Source organism: Macaca thibetana, chromosome 3 (genome assembly GCF_024542745.1).
Source record: "Macaca thibetana thibetana isolate TM-01 chromosome 3, ASM2454274v1, whole genome shotgun sequence".
Lineage (NCBI taxonomy): Eukaryota > Metazoa > Chordata > Mammalia > Primates > Cercopithecidae > Macaca > Macaca thibetana.
Window position 1 is genome coordinate 69858151 of NC_065580.1, and position 17875 is coordinate 69876025.

At 36.0% G+C, this 17875-nt stretch overlaps 1 protein-coding gene across 1 annotated transcript in view; it reads left to right on the top strand.

Moving 5' to 3' along the window:
• The window catches only part of GTPBP10 (GTP binding protein 10), a 35593-nt gene extending 34469 nt beyond the window's left edge, over positions 1-1124 (top strand). Inside the window, exon 10 of the mRNA XM_050785335.1 lies at positions 832-1124. Coding sequence (XP_050641292.1) covers positions 832-1094 — 263 coding nt within the window. The 3' untranslated portion in view covers positions 1095-1124. The remainder of the gene's footprint in view (positions 1-831) is intronic.
• Positions 1125-17875: the final 16751 nt, after the last annotated feature.

The window sequence follows — 17875 nt, forward strand, 5'->3', positions numbered from 1 at the left end:
GCAGAGAAGGGAATTTTCAGAGGAAGTACCAAAAGCGGGGGTGACTCAGGAGTCCATAGTTGTTCTGATCTATTGTGAAATAAAATATAGGCCCTTTAGTGATAATCCTGACTTAGCCTCTCTGGACTTTCTTGGGGACCTTTGAATCTCAGAAAGCAAGCTCCATGTTGTCTTTTCCACCAATCTGTTTCAGTTCAGCCTTTCTAGTTCATATCAGTTAATCCATCCAATCAGTATGCCATCTCCCCAGCCAATCAGTATGCCATGGTGACAGGGTAAAGGTAAAAGTAATATAACAGTTGTTAGCCCATGTGGGGTGATAGATTGGACTCATCTGAAATTACCTTCCCTTGAATTCTCTATAATACCTCTTCAGTTTTTGAATGGATCCTAGCATCATTGATGATAAACCTATACTTTCAGGAAGTTAAAGGTCTCCAGTGTCCTGAGGCCAAGTAGAATGTCTCAAATTATAAATGATGTTACTATTTTTACAGAAAATGTCTTTCAGAGAATCAGTGCTGCCTTGCCTTATTTAACCCCCTACACAAAATTTATTACTTCCTTAAGTAAGTCGTTTTTGTGATTCATCTTCTATTCATACTTAGTTTGGTTTAAAATATATTCATCTAACAAGTATATTTTGTGCCAAGAACCTTACCATAATCAATAGTAAAATCCAAAGCTCTGAGAACTTTAATTAGAGAAAAAAGGGGGAAAAAGGCATGAAAAATGCTAAGTTTTTGGTTCCCTGCTTCACAAATCAAACCAAAGTTTTAACTAGCTTTCAAAAACAATGAAAATCTGCTTAGTTTATGTTCTTTCTTTTAGATTTTCTGCATTTATTTGGAAAAAACATGACTCCAGAGAGGACTGTAGAGTTCCAACATATCATCCCCATATCTGCAGTTACTGGAGAAGGTATCGAAGAATTAAAGAACTGTATAAGAAAGTCACTGGATGAACAGGCCAACCAGGAAAATGATGCGCATCATAAGAAACAATTGCTTAATTTGTGGATTTCTGATACAGTGTCTTCTAGTGAGCTACCATCAAAGCATGCTGTTACTACTTCCAACATGGATATAATTTAAATATATTAAAAATGGTATTAATGGAATAGTTACTTAATGCTTAAAAACAAGGAAATCCTTTCATCTGTGATAACCTGGAGGACATGTTAAGTAAAATAAGCAAGGCTTAGAAAGACAAATACTGCATAATCTCACTTACATGTGGAATCTTAAAAAGTTGAACTCATAGAAGGAGAGAACAGAATTTGGTTATCAAGGGCTGGTGGGGCAGTGGAGGATTGAGGAGATGGTCAAAATATGCAAAATTTCGGTTAGACAAGGAAACTGAGTTCAAGAGATCTATTGTACAGCTTGGTGACTGTAACAACAATGCATTTTGAAACTTACTGTGAGTACATGTTAAGTGGTTTTTCCAAAAAGCACATAAGGTAATGCACATTAATTGGCTGTATTGAGCCATTCCACAATGTATAGATATTTCAAACATGTTACACATGATAAATCCATAGTTTTTCTATGTCATTTTTTAAAATTATATTTAAATTTTTTATTTTGAAAGCTTTTTCACAGATCTTTTTTTTAGTATTATTACCTTCTGATATATGTGTCATTGTTCAAGAACCATACCTTTTAAAGTTATCATTTTGTAATTAAGTACATCAACAGTAAAAAGTAACTAGTGGCCAGGCATGGTGGCTCACGCCTGTAAACCCAGCACTTTCGGAGGCCGAGGAGGGCAGATCACTTGAGGTCAGGAGTTCAAGACCAGCTTGGCCAACATGGCTAAACCCTGTCTCTACTAAAAATATGAAAAATTACCCAGGCGTAGTGGCACATGCCTGTTGTAGTCCTAGCTAGTCTAGAGGCTGAGGCGAGAGAATCGATTGAATGCAGGAGGTGCAGGATACAGTGAGCCCGAAATCGTGCCACTACTCCAGCCTGGGTGACAGAGCTAGACTCCATCTCATAAAAAAAAGAGCTAAAAAATTACATTTTACAAGTTTATGGCCAGCCTACCTATAATAACATTCTCTGATATTCCTTTACTTAGGATGTCCCTATTGAGATCATTTTTTAAATTTATGTAGAAGGATTCTGTAGATTATTATTAGAATGAACAATTCAGTTTTTTTTTGTTTTTGAGCCTGTCTTGTACCTGGTTGCACTAAATATATAATAGTTATCTTTTGTGGAGACCTTAAAACCCTAAATTTGAACACGTGTTCAATGATAATAAAGATATAACAGAAACTAACAGATAGGTGTTTGTGATTTGAGCTTTTGGAAAATTTTCTTTTCTTGAGTATAATATTTTTTCCTGAATTGGAGGAGGCCGATCTATATGTTTTGTTTTTCTTTTGTCCTAGTCTGTTTCACTTTCTTTTGTCCTAATCTATTTAATTTCCCACTTTGTTATTTTAGTAAAGAGAGAATAAATAGAAAGTGCAGGCCAGCCATGGTAGTTTGGGCCAGACATAGTGATACATGCCTGTAATCCTAGCACTTTGGGAGGCCAAGGTGGAAGTATTGCTTGAGCCCAGGAGTTCATGCCTGAGCAACATAGCGAGACCCTGGCTTTCTATAAAACAGAATGCAAACTTTAATATTATCGACAATCAATATAAGAGATTGCAATTTCTGAATTTCTACCTGTTTCACAAATACAAATTGGACATTTTCCTTTTAAATGAGTTTTATTATAAAATGTACATATTGATTGTAAAAACAAAAAATTCAAATAGTACAAAAGCATATAAGTAAATGATAAAAGCTCCCTTCTTTGTGCATTAGGCCCCTCAGTTCTTCCCAGGGAAAATGATTGTTAATAGTTTACGTTCTTGCAGAAATTTTTTATGCATAAATTTGTACCCCAAAAATTAATTATATAAATTTTTTCCAACTTAATTTTTTTTTACAAAATAGTAACAAGTTAATGAGCTTTAAAAAAATTGTACTTCAGGCCAGGCATGGTGGGTTCATACCTGTAATCCCAGCACTTTGGGAGGCTGAGGCAGGAAGACCACTTGAGATCAGGAGTTCAAGACCAGCCTGGCCAACATGGCAAAAACCCATCTCTACTAAAATACAAAAATCAGCTGGGCATGGTGGTGCATGCCTGTAATCCCAGCTACTTGGGAGGCTGAGGCAGGAGAATCACTTGAACCCAGGAGGCGGAGGTTGCAGTGAGCTGAGATCGCGCCATTGCACTCCAGCCTGGAGGACAAGAGGGAGACTTCTGAAAACAAACAAGAAAGTACTTCAAAAATTATTCTTCAATGCTGTTTTTAAATTAGAAATTATTTTGGAATTTAATGTTGCATACAGCCTGAGATAGGGCTATTCATCCTCTTGTAAAGTATTAAAGAAAAATAATGCATTGTTCTCAGCTTAAATTTATTTCTGATTTGACAACATGAGTGACATTTTCCCAGTATTATTTCACTTATATTTGTTTTATTTTCTGTTCCTGACTCCTACCTCCCATTCCAGTCCCCAGACTGTCTTTTGTATTTCTTTTTTCTTCATTGCTCACGTATTTATTGTCTCTCCTGTACCAGGCACTGTCCAAGGTGCTGTATGTAACATGTTGACGAGAACAGACAGGACCTACTGCCCTTGTATATCTTGCATTTGATAACAGAAACTGCAGGGGATTGGAATAGCCTCTTTCCTTAACAAGAAAAGAATAAGAGTGAGGAAAAACGTTTGGAATTTATAGTGATCACAGTGACCAAGTTTTGTATTGGATATGTTTTACATTTGTAACTTCAGTGCTATTTTTTTTAAGCTCCATTATTTTCTAAATGTAAACAAGTAGGAATATAAGGATAGTTTCATCAGGTGAATGTGTGGCAAAGGTTAGTAGATGTGTGTTCAGCATTATTTGCCCTGTCAGTGCCCAGGGTGCCACTCCATGACTAACAAACATTTTATTATGTGACTCACTTAAGATGTTCAATTCGTTAGTATTTTCTGGTCACTGAAAGTGTACTCTATGTACCTTTTTTTGACCTTTGATTTTTATTCTGATGGAGAAAATCAGATTCCTTTTTTATATTATAAAAAATAATTTTGAAACATAAGGACTTATTTTGAAGTAAGTCTTTTAACATTATCTCAGATGCATTTTATTTTGTCCTTAAGTAAGACTTTCATTTTTACGTTTCAAAATGCAATTTTCAAAATACGTACTTTTTTGAAACACTTATTATATTACTGAATAACCAGAGTATTAAATTCAATGTATAGCAAATTTTTACAAAGTCTCAGTAGTTCTTGCAGAGCTTTCTATAATATCAGATTTATTTACCATCATGAAATAGAAGTTTATACAGTATTAAGTATATTGTACTATGAAGTTGGACCTGTGCACTGAAAAATTCCAAAATACCTATTATATTGTGCTTTTTGTGATATATATTCGTATTATTTATTATAGCAAGATGAACTTTTTTAAAAATGGTAAACATGTATTAGTTACATAATCAGGAAAAAAGTCATCTTTTATAATGAGAAAAATTACGTCAAGGATATTTCGTTTCAAGTTTTGTCCAATTAGTTTTCTTGTAAAGTTATGTGTTTTCTTTTATCTCAGTGCTTATTTGCTCTGCAAGGATGGAGGTTAGAGATTCTTTTCAGTAGTGAAAGCTACAGACTTTTCTTGCCGAAAAATGTACATAAACACATAAAATATTGTCCAAGCAGTTTCACAGTGTTTGCAAAGTTCAGATTGAAAACCCAGTTTTACAAATCCCATCTAGAAATTTGCAGTGTCATTAAGGTATATTAAAAACAATTTTTCAAAGCAGTAGCATACGTGCACTTTAAAATTGTAGCTTAATAAAAATTAGCAATAATATAACTTGTGTAAACCTACACAAAAGATATCTTATTGCAAAAATATGGCAACATTTTGCTTAAAGACCAAATAGTGAATCGAATTTAATGCATATCTTTAAATCCTTAACAGTATCTCAAATTTGGTTTAAATCTGTCTCTCCGTACAGAATAGAAAGTGAAACAAATCCAGAAATCTTGTTTGAGTACATGCTCTGTGCTAGTAATCATATCTAAAGTGGTAATGTTACCATATGCTGAGTACTGTGCCGAGTAAATCACATATTTTAACTTATTTAAACACTGCCCTGTATTGCCTGCTAGCCATGTAATTTTTTTAAAGTTTGGTGGTGAATACATGAGTTGTTTTTTAAACTCTTTTGGGAGCCTAAAAAATTTGAATTTTATTTTATTTTATTTTATTTATTTATTATTTTTTTTTTATTTTGGAGATGGAGTCTCGCTCTGTTGCCAGGCTGGAGTGCAGTGACATTATCTTGGCTCACTGCAGCCTCCCACTCCCTGGTTCAAGCAATTCTCCTGCCTCAGCCTCCCAAGTAGCTGGGATTACAGGCATGCACCACCATGCCCAGCTCATTTTTGTATTTTTAGTAGAGACGGGGTTTCACCATGTTGGCTAGGATGGGAAAATTTTTTTAAAGACATTTATTTAGAAAAAGTCTATGCCTTACAAAGTTTATAACTCAAGAATTAATGAAATAAACAGTGGACAAAAAGTGTTGGCAGACAACATGTATAATTTTAATTGCAAAGTTAAGCAGTGAAAAATAAACGTTTTTTTTTTTTTTTTTTTTTTTTTTTGAGACGGAGTCTCGCTCTGTCGCCCAGGCTGGAGTGCAGTGGCCGCATCTCAGCTCACTGCAAGCTCCGCCTCCCGGGTCTACGCCATTCTCCTGCCTCAGCCTCCCGAGTAGCTGGGACTACAGGCGCCTGCCACCTCACCCGGCTAGTTTTTTTTTTTGTATTTTTTAGTAGAGACGGGGTTTCACCGTATTAGCCAGGCTGGTCTCGATCTCCTGACCTTGTGATCCGCCCGTCTCGGCCTCCCAAAGTGCTGGGATTACAGGCTTGAGCCACCGCGCCCGGCCGTATTTTTTTCTTAAAGAGATTTCATATCTGTTTTATTTGTTTAGTTTTATTTTTTATTCTTTTTAAAGACAGGTTCTCTCTCTGGAGTGTGGTGGCATGATTGTAGCTCTCTGCAGCCTCAATCTCCTGGGCTCAAGTTATCCTCCTGCTTCATCCTCCCAAGTAGCTGGGACTACAGGTGTGTGCCACCATTCCTGGCTAATTTTTAAAAATTATTTTGTAGAGACAGGGTCTTACAATATTTCCCAGAGTGGTCTTGAACTCCCTGCCTCATGGAATCATCCTGCTTCAGCCTCTGAAAGTGCTAGGATTATAGGCATGAGCCATTTATGCCCAGCCAGTTTTCTTTTTTCTAATTGGAGCTTGGCAAGTAGAGGGAAAGATACTAGGGAAATAGCTTTAGTTTTGAGTAGGTGTCAGTAGCTAACTGAAGAAAAAGCAAAATGAAATAGGTAGTAGAAATGAGAAAGGGAGAGAGGGAAGAAGAAAAAAATATGGATGTTGGAAAGTTGTTGTATGTCTCTCTGGATAGCTCAGAAGTATCAGGTGTGGTTATTGCCTCAGTTGGCTTTTGTAAGCATTAAAAAGCCAGGGGCGATTTCAACTACCATTTCTGACCATCATCAACCACAAATTTTAGGCAATTTGTTAGAATTGTTTAAAAATGTTGTTAATAGTTGTTGGGTACCTGGAAGACTTCAGAGAAAGTAATCACTTTTGTATATATTATTAATTGTATATAATAGAAATTAAATTCTTTGGGATGTACAGATAAGATACCAAGCTATGTGAAGCATAGCTGTTACCCAAGTCATGTCCCTTTGAAATACTTGGAATTTGAAGAACAGGACAAGCAGCTTATGTTATAACTAATTTGTGAGCAATATATGGCAAGATAGTCTTTTCCTATTTTCTAAATTCTGAGTGCGTTGAAAGTTGAAAGCAAAAGACAAAAGCTTCCTTTGTTCATGGCCCATATTCCAGTATATTTTTCTGAAACTGCCAATATCTTCTGATTAGTACTTTCATTTTTTTATTTGGTTACCAAACACTATTGTTGGTATTATTTCTATATAAAAGGTTTTAAGAAAACTGTAGTATGATTTTCTTAAGAAAAAAGACATGATTGTAAGCTAAAATATGCCTTCAGTTTTGTGTGCTACAAATTGAGGGAGATTGAGAATATTTTAAATCAAGGGCATACATTGAGTAAAAGCTTATGACTTTGGATGGATTTGAAACATGATTAAATGACACAGTACATAAAAGTCCTGAGTCAAGTGAATTCTAATGGGAGAAATAAAGACTATATAAAAATTGAACCTCTGTTTTGAAAACAAATCTTTCCAGGAAGTGGTAGTGGGGTCAAGAGAAATTGTTAGAACAATAAAATGAGCACACATGACCTTCCTTTCCTATAAAAATATGAACCAGAAAACTCCCTCATGATTTCCTCATGTTACTTAGAATAGTGTGTATTTCAGAACTTTTCCATTTAATATTTTTGGATCACAGTTGTCTTTAAGTAACTGAAACTGAGGATGGGGGGAAGGGATGCTTAAAACCTTAGATAGTACCAAACCCTATATATATTATGTTTTTTTCTATCTATATACAGCTATGATAAAGTTCATAAATTAGGCATAGTAAGAGATTAATAATGTTAAATTGGACCAATTATAACAATATATTGTAATAAAAGCTATGTTAAATATGGTCTCCCTCTCAAAATACCTTTACTGTACTGATTATGTGAGATGATAAAATGCCTACATGATAAGATCATGTGAGGTGAATGACATAGGCATTGTAACGTACCTGGTATTAGGCTACTGCTGACCTTCTGCCAATACCTCAGGAGAATATTTTGCTTGGGGTGATCCTGGATCATCGAGCCATGATGTCAGGATCAGATGATATCTATCCATGGTGAATGGGAGAGTAGCATATACAGTGTGGATACACTGGACGAAGAGATGATTCACTGCCTGGCAGGATGGAATGAGATTTCCTCATGTTATTTAGAATAGTATTTCTGAACTTTTCCATTTAATATTTTTGGGCCACAGTTGACTGTAAGTAACAAACTGAGGATGGGGGAGAAGGAAGGACTACAGTAAATACAAGTTTATAATACCTCATCAAAAACTCAACAAAAAATTTCTATTTAAAACTGAAAAAAATTAGTGGTGATGGTAGGAGCAGGTGGTAGGCATGGTAAGAGACAAAGATTTAAAGCACCTTAAGGCAGTTATGGGCAAAAGCCTTTATTCTATTAATTGGCCAATTCTTCTGTAAATCCTCTTCACTCTCTTCCTCCTTCTCCCTCTTCACTAAGTAGCTTTATTCAAGAATCTTAGAAGTAGATGTGCTATCCAATTTGATGGTGCACTACAAATTTCTAACAGTTTGTAAAGTGACATCTCACTGTTTAATTTACTCAGAACCTTCTTCCCTTCCTTTATTACTTTGCTAGGGCTGCTGTAACAAAGTATAGCACACTAGGTGGCTTAAACAATGAAATTTATTATCTCACATTTCTTGAGCCTGGAAGTCCAAGCTCAAGGTGTTGGCAGAGCTGGTTGCATCTGAAGGCCATGAGAGAGAATCTGGCTCATGCCTCTAGCCTAGCTTCTGGTGATTTGGGGCCGGTTTTTGGCATTTCTTGTCTTGTAGAAGCATCATTCCAATCTCTGCCTTTATCTATACATGGCGTTCTCTTTGTGTGTGTGGTTGTCACCAAATTTACCCTTTTTATAAGGACATCAGTCAGATTACGGCCCACCCTAATGACATCATTTTAACTTGATTACCTCTATAAAGACATTATCTCCAAATAAGGTTGGATTCTGAGGCAATGTTGATTAGGACTTCAACATACAATTTTTGAGGGATACATAAAACTTAACACTTCCCTATTTGATGTGGTTTGAATGCTCCCTCCAAATCTCATGTTGAAATGTGATTCCCAGTGTTGGAGGTGGGCCCTGGTGGGAGGTGATTGGATCATGGGGGCAAATCCTTCATGAATTAAGGTTTAGCACTATCCCCTTGGTGATGAGTGAGTTCTTGCTCAGTTTACATGAGATCTGGTTGTTTAAAAGAATCCGGGACCTCCCCCTTCTATCTCTTCTTCCCACTCTCACCATGCGACATACTTGCTCCCCATCACCTTCCAGCATGATTGTAAGCTTCCCGAGGTCTCACCAGAAGCAGATGCCAGCACTGTGCTTCATATAAAGCCTGCAGAAGCCCAGCCTCAGATTTTTTATAGTAATTCAAAAACAAACTGTTTTCCCCTTTTCACTTCTCAACTAGCAGTGATAATATACTTTGCAATTACATTTTCCAATTTTGCAATTAATAGGTTTTTTTTTTAATTTGACAGGCTTTTTTAAAAAAAAGTATAAGGGGAGTAATTTTTATTAATCTGTATTTGTTGAATTACAGTCATGGACTTGGAAATGCTCTGGTGAGATATGACTAACAGAAAGGGAACAGTATCTGCAAGTTAGTTTACATTTTGGAGTTTATGAATTGTATAAAGCTTAGAAAAGACAAATATTCAGAGAAGGGTGAATGTACGTAAGATCTGGGTTAAAAAAATAGTGTAAGGCCATTCCAAGTTCAGGAATACCTGACATGAGCATTTAGAGTAAATCTTAGAGACGGAAATCTAAAATAAGGAGATGGGCCTGAGTTTATAGAGTTCTGAGCAATGACAGCAACCTTTTAGGAAGTCCACCACTTAATACTTCTTGATTTGGGGCATATTAATTACTCTGTATCTCAGTTTCTCTGCTGGTAATGTGGGGTTGTTGGAATTAAATAATCTGTGAAAAAGAGCCCACTGCTTAGTATGTAATAGGGTTTTCTGTTTTAAATTTAAAATAATAGGCTGGACGCGATGGCTCACACCTACAACTGCAGCACTTTGGGAGGCCAAGGTGGGCAGATCACTTGAGGTCAGGAGTTTGAGACCAGCCTGGCCAACATGGTAAAATCTTATCTCTACTAAAAATACAAAAATTAGCCAGGCATGGTGGCACACACCTGTAATCCCGGCTACTCAGGAGACTGAGGCAGGAGAATCGCTTGAACCCAGGAGGCGAAGGTTGCTGTGAGCCAAGTTTGCGCCACTAAACTCCAGCCTGGGTGACAGAGCAAGTCTGTCTCAAAAAAACAAAACAAAAATGTTGAATAATAATAAATTACTGGATTTTCTATTATTTTAAATTCACCATTACCTATGGAAATTGTTGCACCTATCTTGATCTAAGGAGGTGAGGCCTTGAATAAAATTGTGGTAATTATTTGTAGTGAATAAAGGGCAAGTGGATATTTCAAAGGAAGAATCAAAAGAAATGTTTCCTCAGTAACTGACCCTAATGAGTTGGAGATATGTGAGCTCTCTGACCAAGAATTAAAAGTAGTAAAGAGATTCAGGGAACTCCAAGATAACACAGAAAAGCAATTCAGAAACTTATTAGATAAATGTAACAAATATTTAAATGTTAAACAAATCTTGGAACTGAGAAATACATTTGCTAAACTGAAAAATTCAGCAGAGTGGATCAAGCAGAATAATCAGAGAACTCGGACCATTTGAAAATACACAGAGGAGAAAAAAGAAAAGAGTGAAAGTCATTGAAGATCACCTTTTGGGAGTAAAGATATCTGAGGGGAAAAAATCACCTAGAAGATATAGAAAATTACCTCCAAAGACCAAATCTAAGAATTATTGGTGTTCCAGAGGGAGTTGAGCAAGAGCAGGGGTAGAAAACTTATTCGAATAAATAATAACAAAACTTGAGAAAGAGATAAATATCCAGGTACTGGAAGGTTAGGGAACACCAAACAGATTCAGTGCAAAAAAGATTACCACAAGGCATGTAATAATCAAACTCTCAAAGGTCAGGGACAAAGAGAATCCTAAAAGCATCAAAATAAGCAAATAACATAAAGGAGTTCCAGTTCATCTGGCAACAGACTTCTCAACAGAAACCATATAGGCCAGGAGGGGTGCAATGACATTTTCAAAGTGCTGAATGAAAAAAAAAACCTGTCATCCAAGTATACTGGAACCAGAAGTAATCCTTCAAATATAAAGGAGAGATATGTCCTTTCCCAGACTACCACCAAATCCATCTTACAAGAAATGCTGAAGGAAGTTCTGCAATCTGCAAGAAAAAAAACACTAACCATGCAGAAAAAAACCCTAATACATTTGAAGATATAAAATCCACTGGTAAAATTAAGTACACAGACAAATCCAGAATATGCTAGTATTGTAATTTTGGTGGGCAGTTTATTTATAACTCTAGTATAAAGCCCAAAAGTCAACTCTATCAAAAACAGTAATAGCTACAGCAACCTGTTAAGAGGTAGGCAATAAAAAATAGGTAAATTGAGATAACTAAAAGTCAAAATATGTGGGACATGGAGTTAAAGTATACAAGTTTTGTGGGGTTTTTTTCCACTTTTTTTGTGATCTAAGTTGTCATCTTAAAATAACATTTTTTTGTAAACCTCATGGTAATCTTACACAACAGTCTGTAATAGATTTATTAAAAATGAAAAGCAACTAATTAAAACATACAATGAGAAAAAATCATTAACCCATAAAGGAAGACAGGAAGAAAGAGAGGACTTACAAAACAACCATAAAACAAGCAAAAAAATGGCAGTACTTATCAAATAACAACTCTGAATGTAAACAGATTCAGTTTTCCAGTGAAAAGGCATAGAATGGCTGAATGGATATGAAACAAAGTATATTCTGCCACTTCACCTATGAGGATGCACATGGTGAAAGTGATGGGGTGGAAAAAGATATTCCATGTAGCTGGAAACCAAAAAAGAACAGGAGTAGCTATACTTAGATCAGATAAAATTGACTACAAATCAAAGACTGAAAAGAGACAAAGAAGGTCACTATATAATGATAAACAGACCAATTCAGAAAGAGGATATAACATTACAAATATCTCTGCATCCAACACCGGAGGTCCCAAACATATAAAGCAAACATTAATAGATCTAAAGGGAGAAATGGACAATAATATGGTAATAGTAGGGTACTGGAACTCCCTGTGCTCAGTAATGAACAGATCATCCAGAGAGAGAATCAACGAAGAAGCATTGGAGTGAAACTGAAAATTAGGCCGAAAAATGTATCTGATGAAGCAATATTGGTTGCTCTGGAGCCTCCAGAACTGAAAAAGAGCTGCAAGTGTGTGCTGCTATGAACATCTTTCCAGAGCCTTTTCTGCACAGCTGGTATTGGCATCATACCAAAAGCAGTGTTTATCAAACTAGAGATTAAAAATCAAAATTCATTTTTGCGATAATGACAAATGCCCTGGACCTAACACACATGCACTCGTGTGAGACAAGGCCCATAGGTATCCTCACCTTCCCTCTCCCACCTCTAGTTAATTTTGAATAATTGTGTATTGTCAGAAAAGTGATCAGTATTAGTTTTTGTTTTGTTGTCCCAAAAAAATTTTTTATTTTTTAATTTTTTGTTTAAAAGCAAGGCATGCTGTGTTGACTGTATAACAGACTAATTTGAATTGTTAAAACTGCTCCCTGGTTCTATTCTGGAGAGTAATCTGGGACATTTTAGTGAGTTTTTCCCCCTCTTTTTTGGGAGGGGGAGTATGGGAGGGGTTTGATTTTTAGTCTTGTTTATTTAAATTAACCAATGGATAGCCCTTAAGGGGAGGAGGACAGATTGATTCCACATTTCCACTTCTTAGATCTCATTTAGAAAACATGTTCTCAATCTAGTGCCCTTAGGAAGAAGTATAGTAAATGCTTCATTTAATAAAGTGCTACTTTTTGAAAGTTTCTCTCTACCCTTGAATAGATCCAGTATTTGATGATACTCATGAAAGTGTGTGGAACCTGTCTTGTCCCTCCTCTTTTCTAGTATGCACTATATATGTGACTGTGACTTTCAAAGACATTTGTTTGCCATTTCCTGATTTGGGGGGAAATTAATTCCTAACTTTTTTCATTAATAAATGAAGAAAAGTATTGCACCTTTGAAATACACTAACTGGATTGAATATGTAATTTTTTTTTTGAGATGGAGTCTCGCTCTGTCACCAGGTTGGAGTGCAGTGGCACCATCTTGGCTCACTGCAACCTCCACCTCCCGGGTTCAAGCAATTCTCCTGCCTCAGCCTCCCCAGTAGCTGGGACTACAGGTGCATGCCACCACACCTGGCTAATTTTTGTATTTTTAGTAGAGATGGGGTTGCACCATGTTGGCCAGGATGGTCTCAATCTCTTGACCTCATGATCCGCCTGCCTCGGCCTCCCAGAATATGTAATTTAAAATAAATTTTTCTGTCAGTCATTGTCTTATATCCTTAGCATAGATTTGCAACTCAGTAATATATTTTATTCCTAGAATGAAGGTGGAGACCTGGTATGTACAGAAAATATGAGAGGTGGTGCTAGAAGACGTCTATGGAATGATCCACATCCTTTCAAGTTATGAGACTGAAGGCCTAATCCATTAAGAAGCTGGGGGTGAGGTGAGGGTGAGGAGAACACTTAACAACATTGGGAATAGTCAGGGAATCCCCTTATTTCTGTTTCGCATATGAGGAACCCTAGAGCAGCCAGATGAGGCTCTCTAGTTTAATAAAATCATGGAAAGAGTCTTAAGAAGGCTCTTCTTAAGTGTTAATAGGGATTTATCAGCTTATTTTTGTTTCAGTTCCCAATTTCTAAAAATGTTTAGGTAATCTTTTCCTTTCCCCAATCCTAATTCTTATAGATTTGTTAGTGTTGAACCAATGATTTCTCATGTCTCAACTCTTTATATATGCATTCTTTCCAGATGTATTACATTTAAAAAGCCCTATGCATACACACATACACACACACCAGACTGAACCATGAAGAAATAGAAAGCCTCAATAAACCAATAATGAGTAAAAAAAAAAAAAGTCTCCCATCAATAAATAAAAAATAAGCCCAGGACCTGATCACTGCTGAATTCTACTCAGCATTTCAAGAACTAACGCCAGTTCTACTCAAACTGTTCAAAAAGATTGAAGAGGAGAGAAAACATCCAAACCCATTTATGAAGCCAGAATTCCCCTGATACCAAAACCAGACAAGGACAGAATGAAACAAGAAAACTATATAGGCCACTATCACTATATAGGCCAATATCACTAATGAACATACATGTAAAAATTCTCAACAAATTTTGAGATACTGGCAAACCAAATTCAACAATATGTTAAAGGCTGGGTTCAGTGATTCATGCCAGTAATCCCAGCACTTTGGGAGGCTGAAGCAGGAAGACCACTTGAGGTCAGGAGTTCAAGACCAGCCTGGCCAACTTGGCGAAAACCCATCTCTACTAAAATACAAAAATCAGCTGGGCATGGTGGTTCATCCCTATAATCCCAGCTACTTGGGAGGCTGAGGCAGGAGAATCGCTTAAACCCGGGAGGTGGAGGTTGCAGTGAGCCAAGATCACGCCATTGCACTCTAGCCTGGGTGACAGAGCAAAACTCTTTCTCAAAACAAAACATTATAAAGATCACTCACCATAATCAAGTGGGATTCATTACAGGGATGCAAGGATGGTTCAATACATGCAAATCAATAAATGTGATACACCACATTTACAGAACCAAGAACAAAAACCATATGATTATTTAAATAGATACTAAACAAGCACTTGATAAAATTCACATCCCCTTTTGATTAAAAAAAAAAAAAAACCTCATCAAATTGGGTATAGAAGGAACATACCTCAAAATAATAAAGGCCATGTATGACAAACCCATAGCTAACATCATACTGAACAGGGAGATACCGAAGGCCTTTCCTCTAAGATCTAGAACATGACAAGGATTCCCACTTTCACCACTTTTATTCTATATAGTACTGGAAGTCCTAGCCAGTACAATTACACAAAGGAAGGAAAGAGCATCTAAATTGGAAAAGAAGAAGTTGAATTAGCCTTGTTTACAGATGATATGATGTTTTACTTAGAAAAATCCACCAAAAAACTATTAGAACTAATAAACAAATTTAGTAAAGATGCAATATACAAAGTTAACATACAAAAATCAGTAGCATGTATATATGCCAAAAGCAAATGATTGAAAAAGAAATGAAGAATGGAATTTTATTTATAATAGCTCCAAAGAATATAAAACACCTAGCAATTAATTTAACTGAAGATGTGAAAGATCCATACAAGGAAAACTATAAAACACTGATGAAAGAAACTGAAGAGGACACACAAAAAAATTGGAAAGATATTCCATGTTCATGGATTGAAAAATTAATATTGTGAACATGAGACTAACCACTGCTATTGACAGATTCAGTGCAATCCCTATCAAAATACTAGTGGCATTTTTCACAGAAATTTAAAAAAATTCTGAAATTTATATGAAACCACAAAAGACCCTGAATAGCCAAAGCAATCCTGAGCAAAAAGACCACAGCTGGAGACATCACACTACCTGACTTCAAAATTTACTATAAAGGCATAGTAACCAAAACAGCATGGTACTGGCTTAAAAAACAGACACAGAGGCCAATGGAACAGAATCAAGAACCCAGATATAAACCCACGCATTTACAGCCAATTCATCTTTGACAAAGGCACCAAGAACATATAATGGGGAAAGGACAGTCTTTTCAATAAATGATGCCGGAAAATTGGATATTCATATGTTGAAGAATGAAACTAGACCTGTATCTCTCACAATATACAAAAATCAAATATAAATGGATTAAAGACTTAAACCTAAAACGTGAAACTATGAAACTACTAGAAGAAAACATTGGAGAAACCCTCCAGGACATTGGTCTTGGACACAAGGATTTTTTGTGTAAGACCTTAAAAGCACAATCAATGAAAGCAAAAATAAATAGGATTATATCAAGCTAAAATGCTCTGCACAGCAAGGGAAACAATCAACAAAGTGAAGAGACAACCCACAGAGTGGGAGAAAATATTTGCGATCTACCCATCTGACAAGGGATTAATAACAAGAACATATAAGGAGCTCAAACAACAGCAAACACACATACACACACACACAAATAACCTGATTAAAATATGGGCAAAAGATCTGAATAATTTCTCAAAAGAAGACATGCAAATGGCCAACAGGTATACGAAAAAATGCTGAACATCACTACTCATTAGAGAAATGCAAATCAAAACTACAATATCTCTTCCCAGTTAAAATGACTTTTATCTAAAAGGCAATAATAGATGCTGGCAAGGATGAGGCAAAAGGGAAACTCTTGTACATTGTTGATGGGGATACAAATTAGTACAGCCACTATGGAGAATAGTATAGAGTTTCCAAAAAAGCTAAAAATAGTACTACCATATGATCCAGCAGTTTCACTACTGGGTGTATATCCAAAAGAAAGGAAATCAATATATTGGAAAAACATCAATACACTTATGTGTATTGTAGCACTATTCACAATGGTCAAAATATGAAATCAACCTAAATGCCCATCAGTGGATGAATGGATAAGGAAAATGTGCTATATTTACACAATGGAACATTATTCAACTATTACAAAAGAATGAAATCCTCATTTGCAGCAACATGGATGGAACTAGAAGCCATTATGTGAAATAAGCCAAGCACAGAAAGACAAATAACACATGTTTTCACTCATGCGGGACATAAAAAAAAAATCTCATGAAAATAGAGAGTAGGCTGGTGGTCACCAGAGACCGGGAAGGGTAGGATGGAAGAGGGGTTTGAAAAGAAGTTGATTGGTGGGTACAAATATATGGTTTGATAGAAGAACTGAAAGCTAATGTTAGATCAGTATGGTGACTATAGTTTACAGTAATGTGTTGTATATCTCAAAATAGCTAGAAGAGAATTCAAATGGTTCTAGCATAAAGACAAATATTTAAGGTGATGAATATCCCAAGTACACTGATTTGATCTTTACAAATTATATGAATATATTATATGATCATATCTACTTCTAAACACTATGTACATCTATCACACATCAGTAAAAAAGGAAAAAAAAAAAAAAAGCCCTGCTGACATCCTGATTTTAGCCCAGTGTCAGACTTTTGACCTCCAGAATTGTAAGATAATAAATTTATTGTGTTTTAAGCCTTTCAGTTTGTGATAATTTGTCACAGCAGCAATAGAAAGCTAACGCAGTGACCAAATGGGAATATCTGTAGAATTTTGGTGGTGAATGGTACACGGCAGTGAATTTAAGATTTGACTTTCTCCTTAAAGAATCTCTAATGAGAAAAACAGGAAAGACAGGATTGTTAATTGCAGATCTAAATTCTTATCTAAAGTATTTTTGAGAATTATATTCCAATTATTTAACTACTGAACTCCAACAGGGTATTTAAGTATTCTGTTCCATCTTTGCTATGCCAGAGGCAGGCATTTTAGACCCCAGCTTGAACAGTAAGTCTAGGAATAGGGTTGTCTTTCCTTCCTTTTTGTGCTGTGATTTTTTAAATTATTGTAATCAATTGTCTGTACCTCCCAGCTCAAGTCCTCTAATCAGGCAGCATTCATCAGTGATTGGGAAATAAGTTATAAAATGATTTTGTACATAGTTATTTGATTCAATTCAGCTTTATAGATGAGAGAACTGAAGTTCAGAGGAAATAAGTGATTATCCTTTGTCACATTGCTATTATCCATCTGCTATTGCCAGAGCTGGCCTGGAGCCCAGAAATCTTTTCACCACCCAGTGCTATCTTTCTTCCTCATTATTGCATTTCCCGGTCTGGCTTTGGGATTGGATTGCTTCTGGCCTTAGATAACCTTATCTATCCTCTAAAGCAGTATCACACATAAGAAGGAGGTAGCAGTGGAGTGATAGTAGCCTCTCTA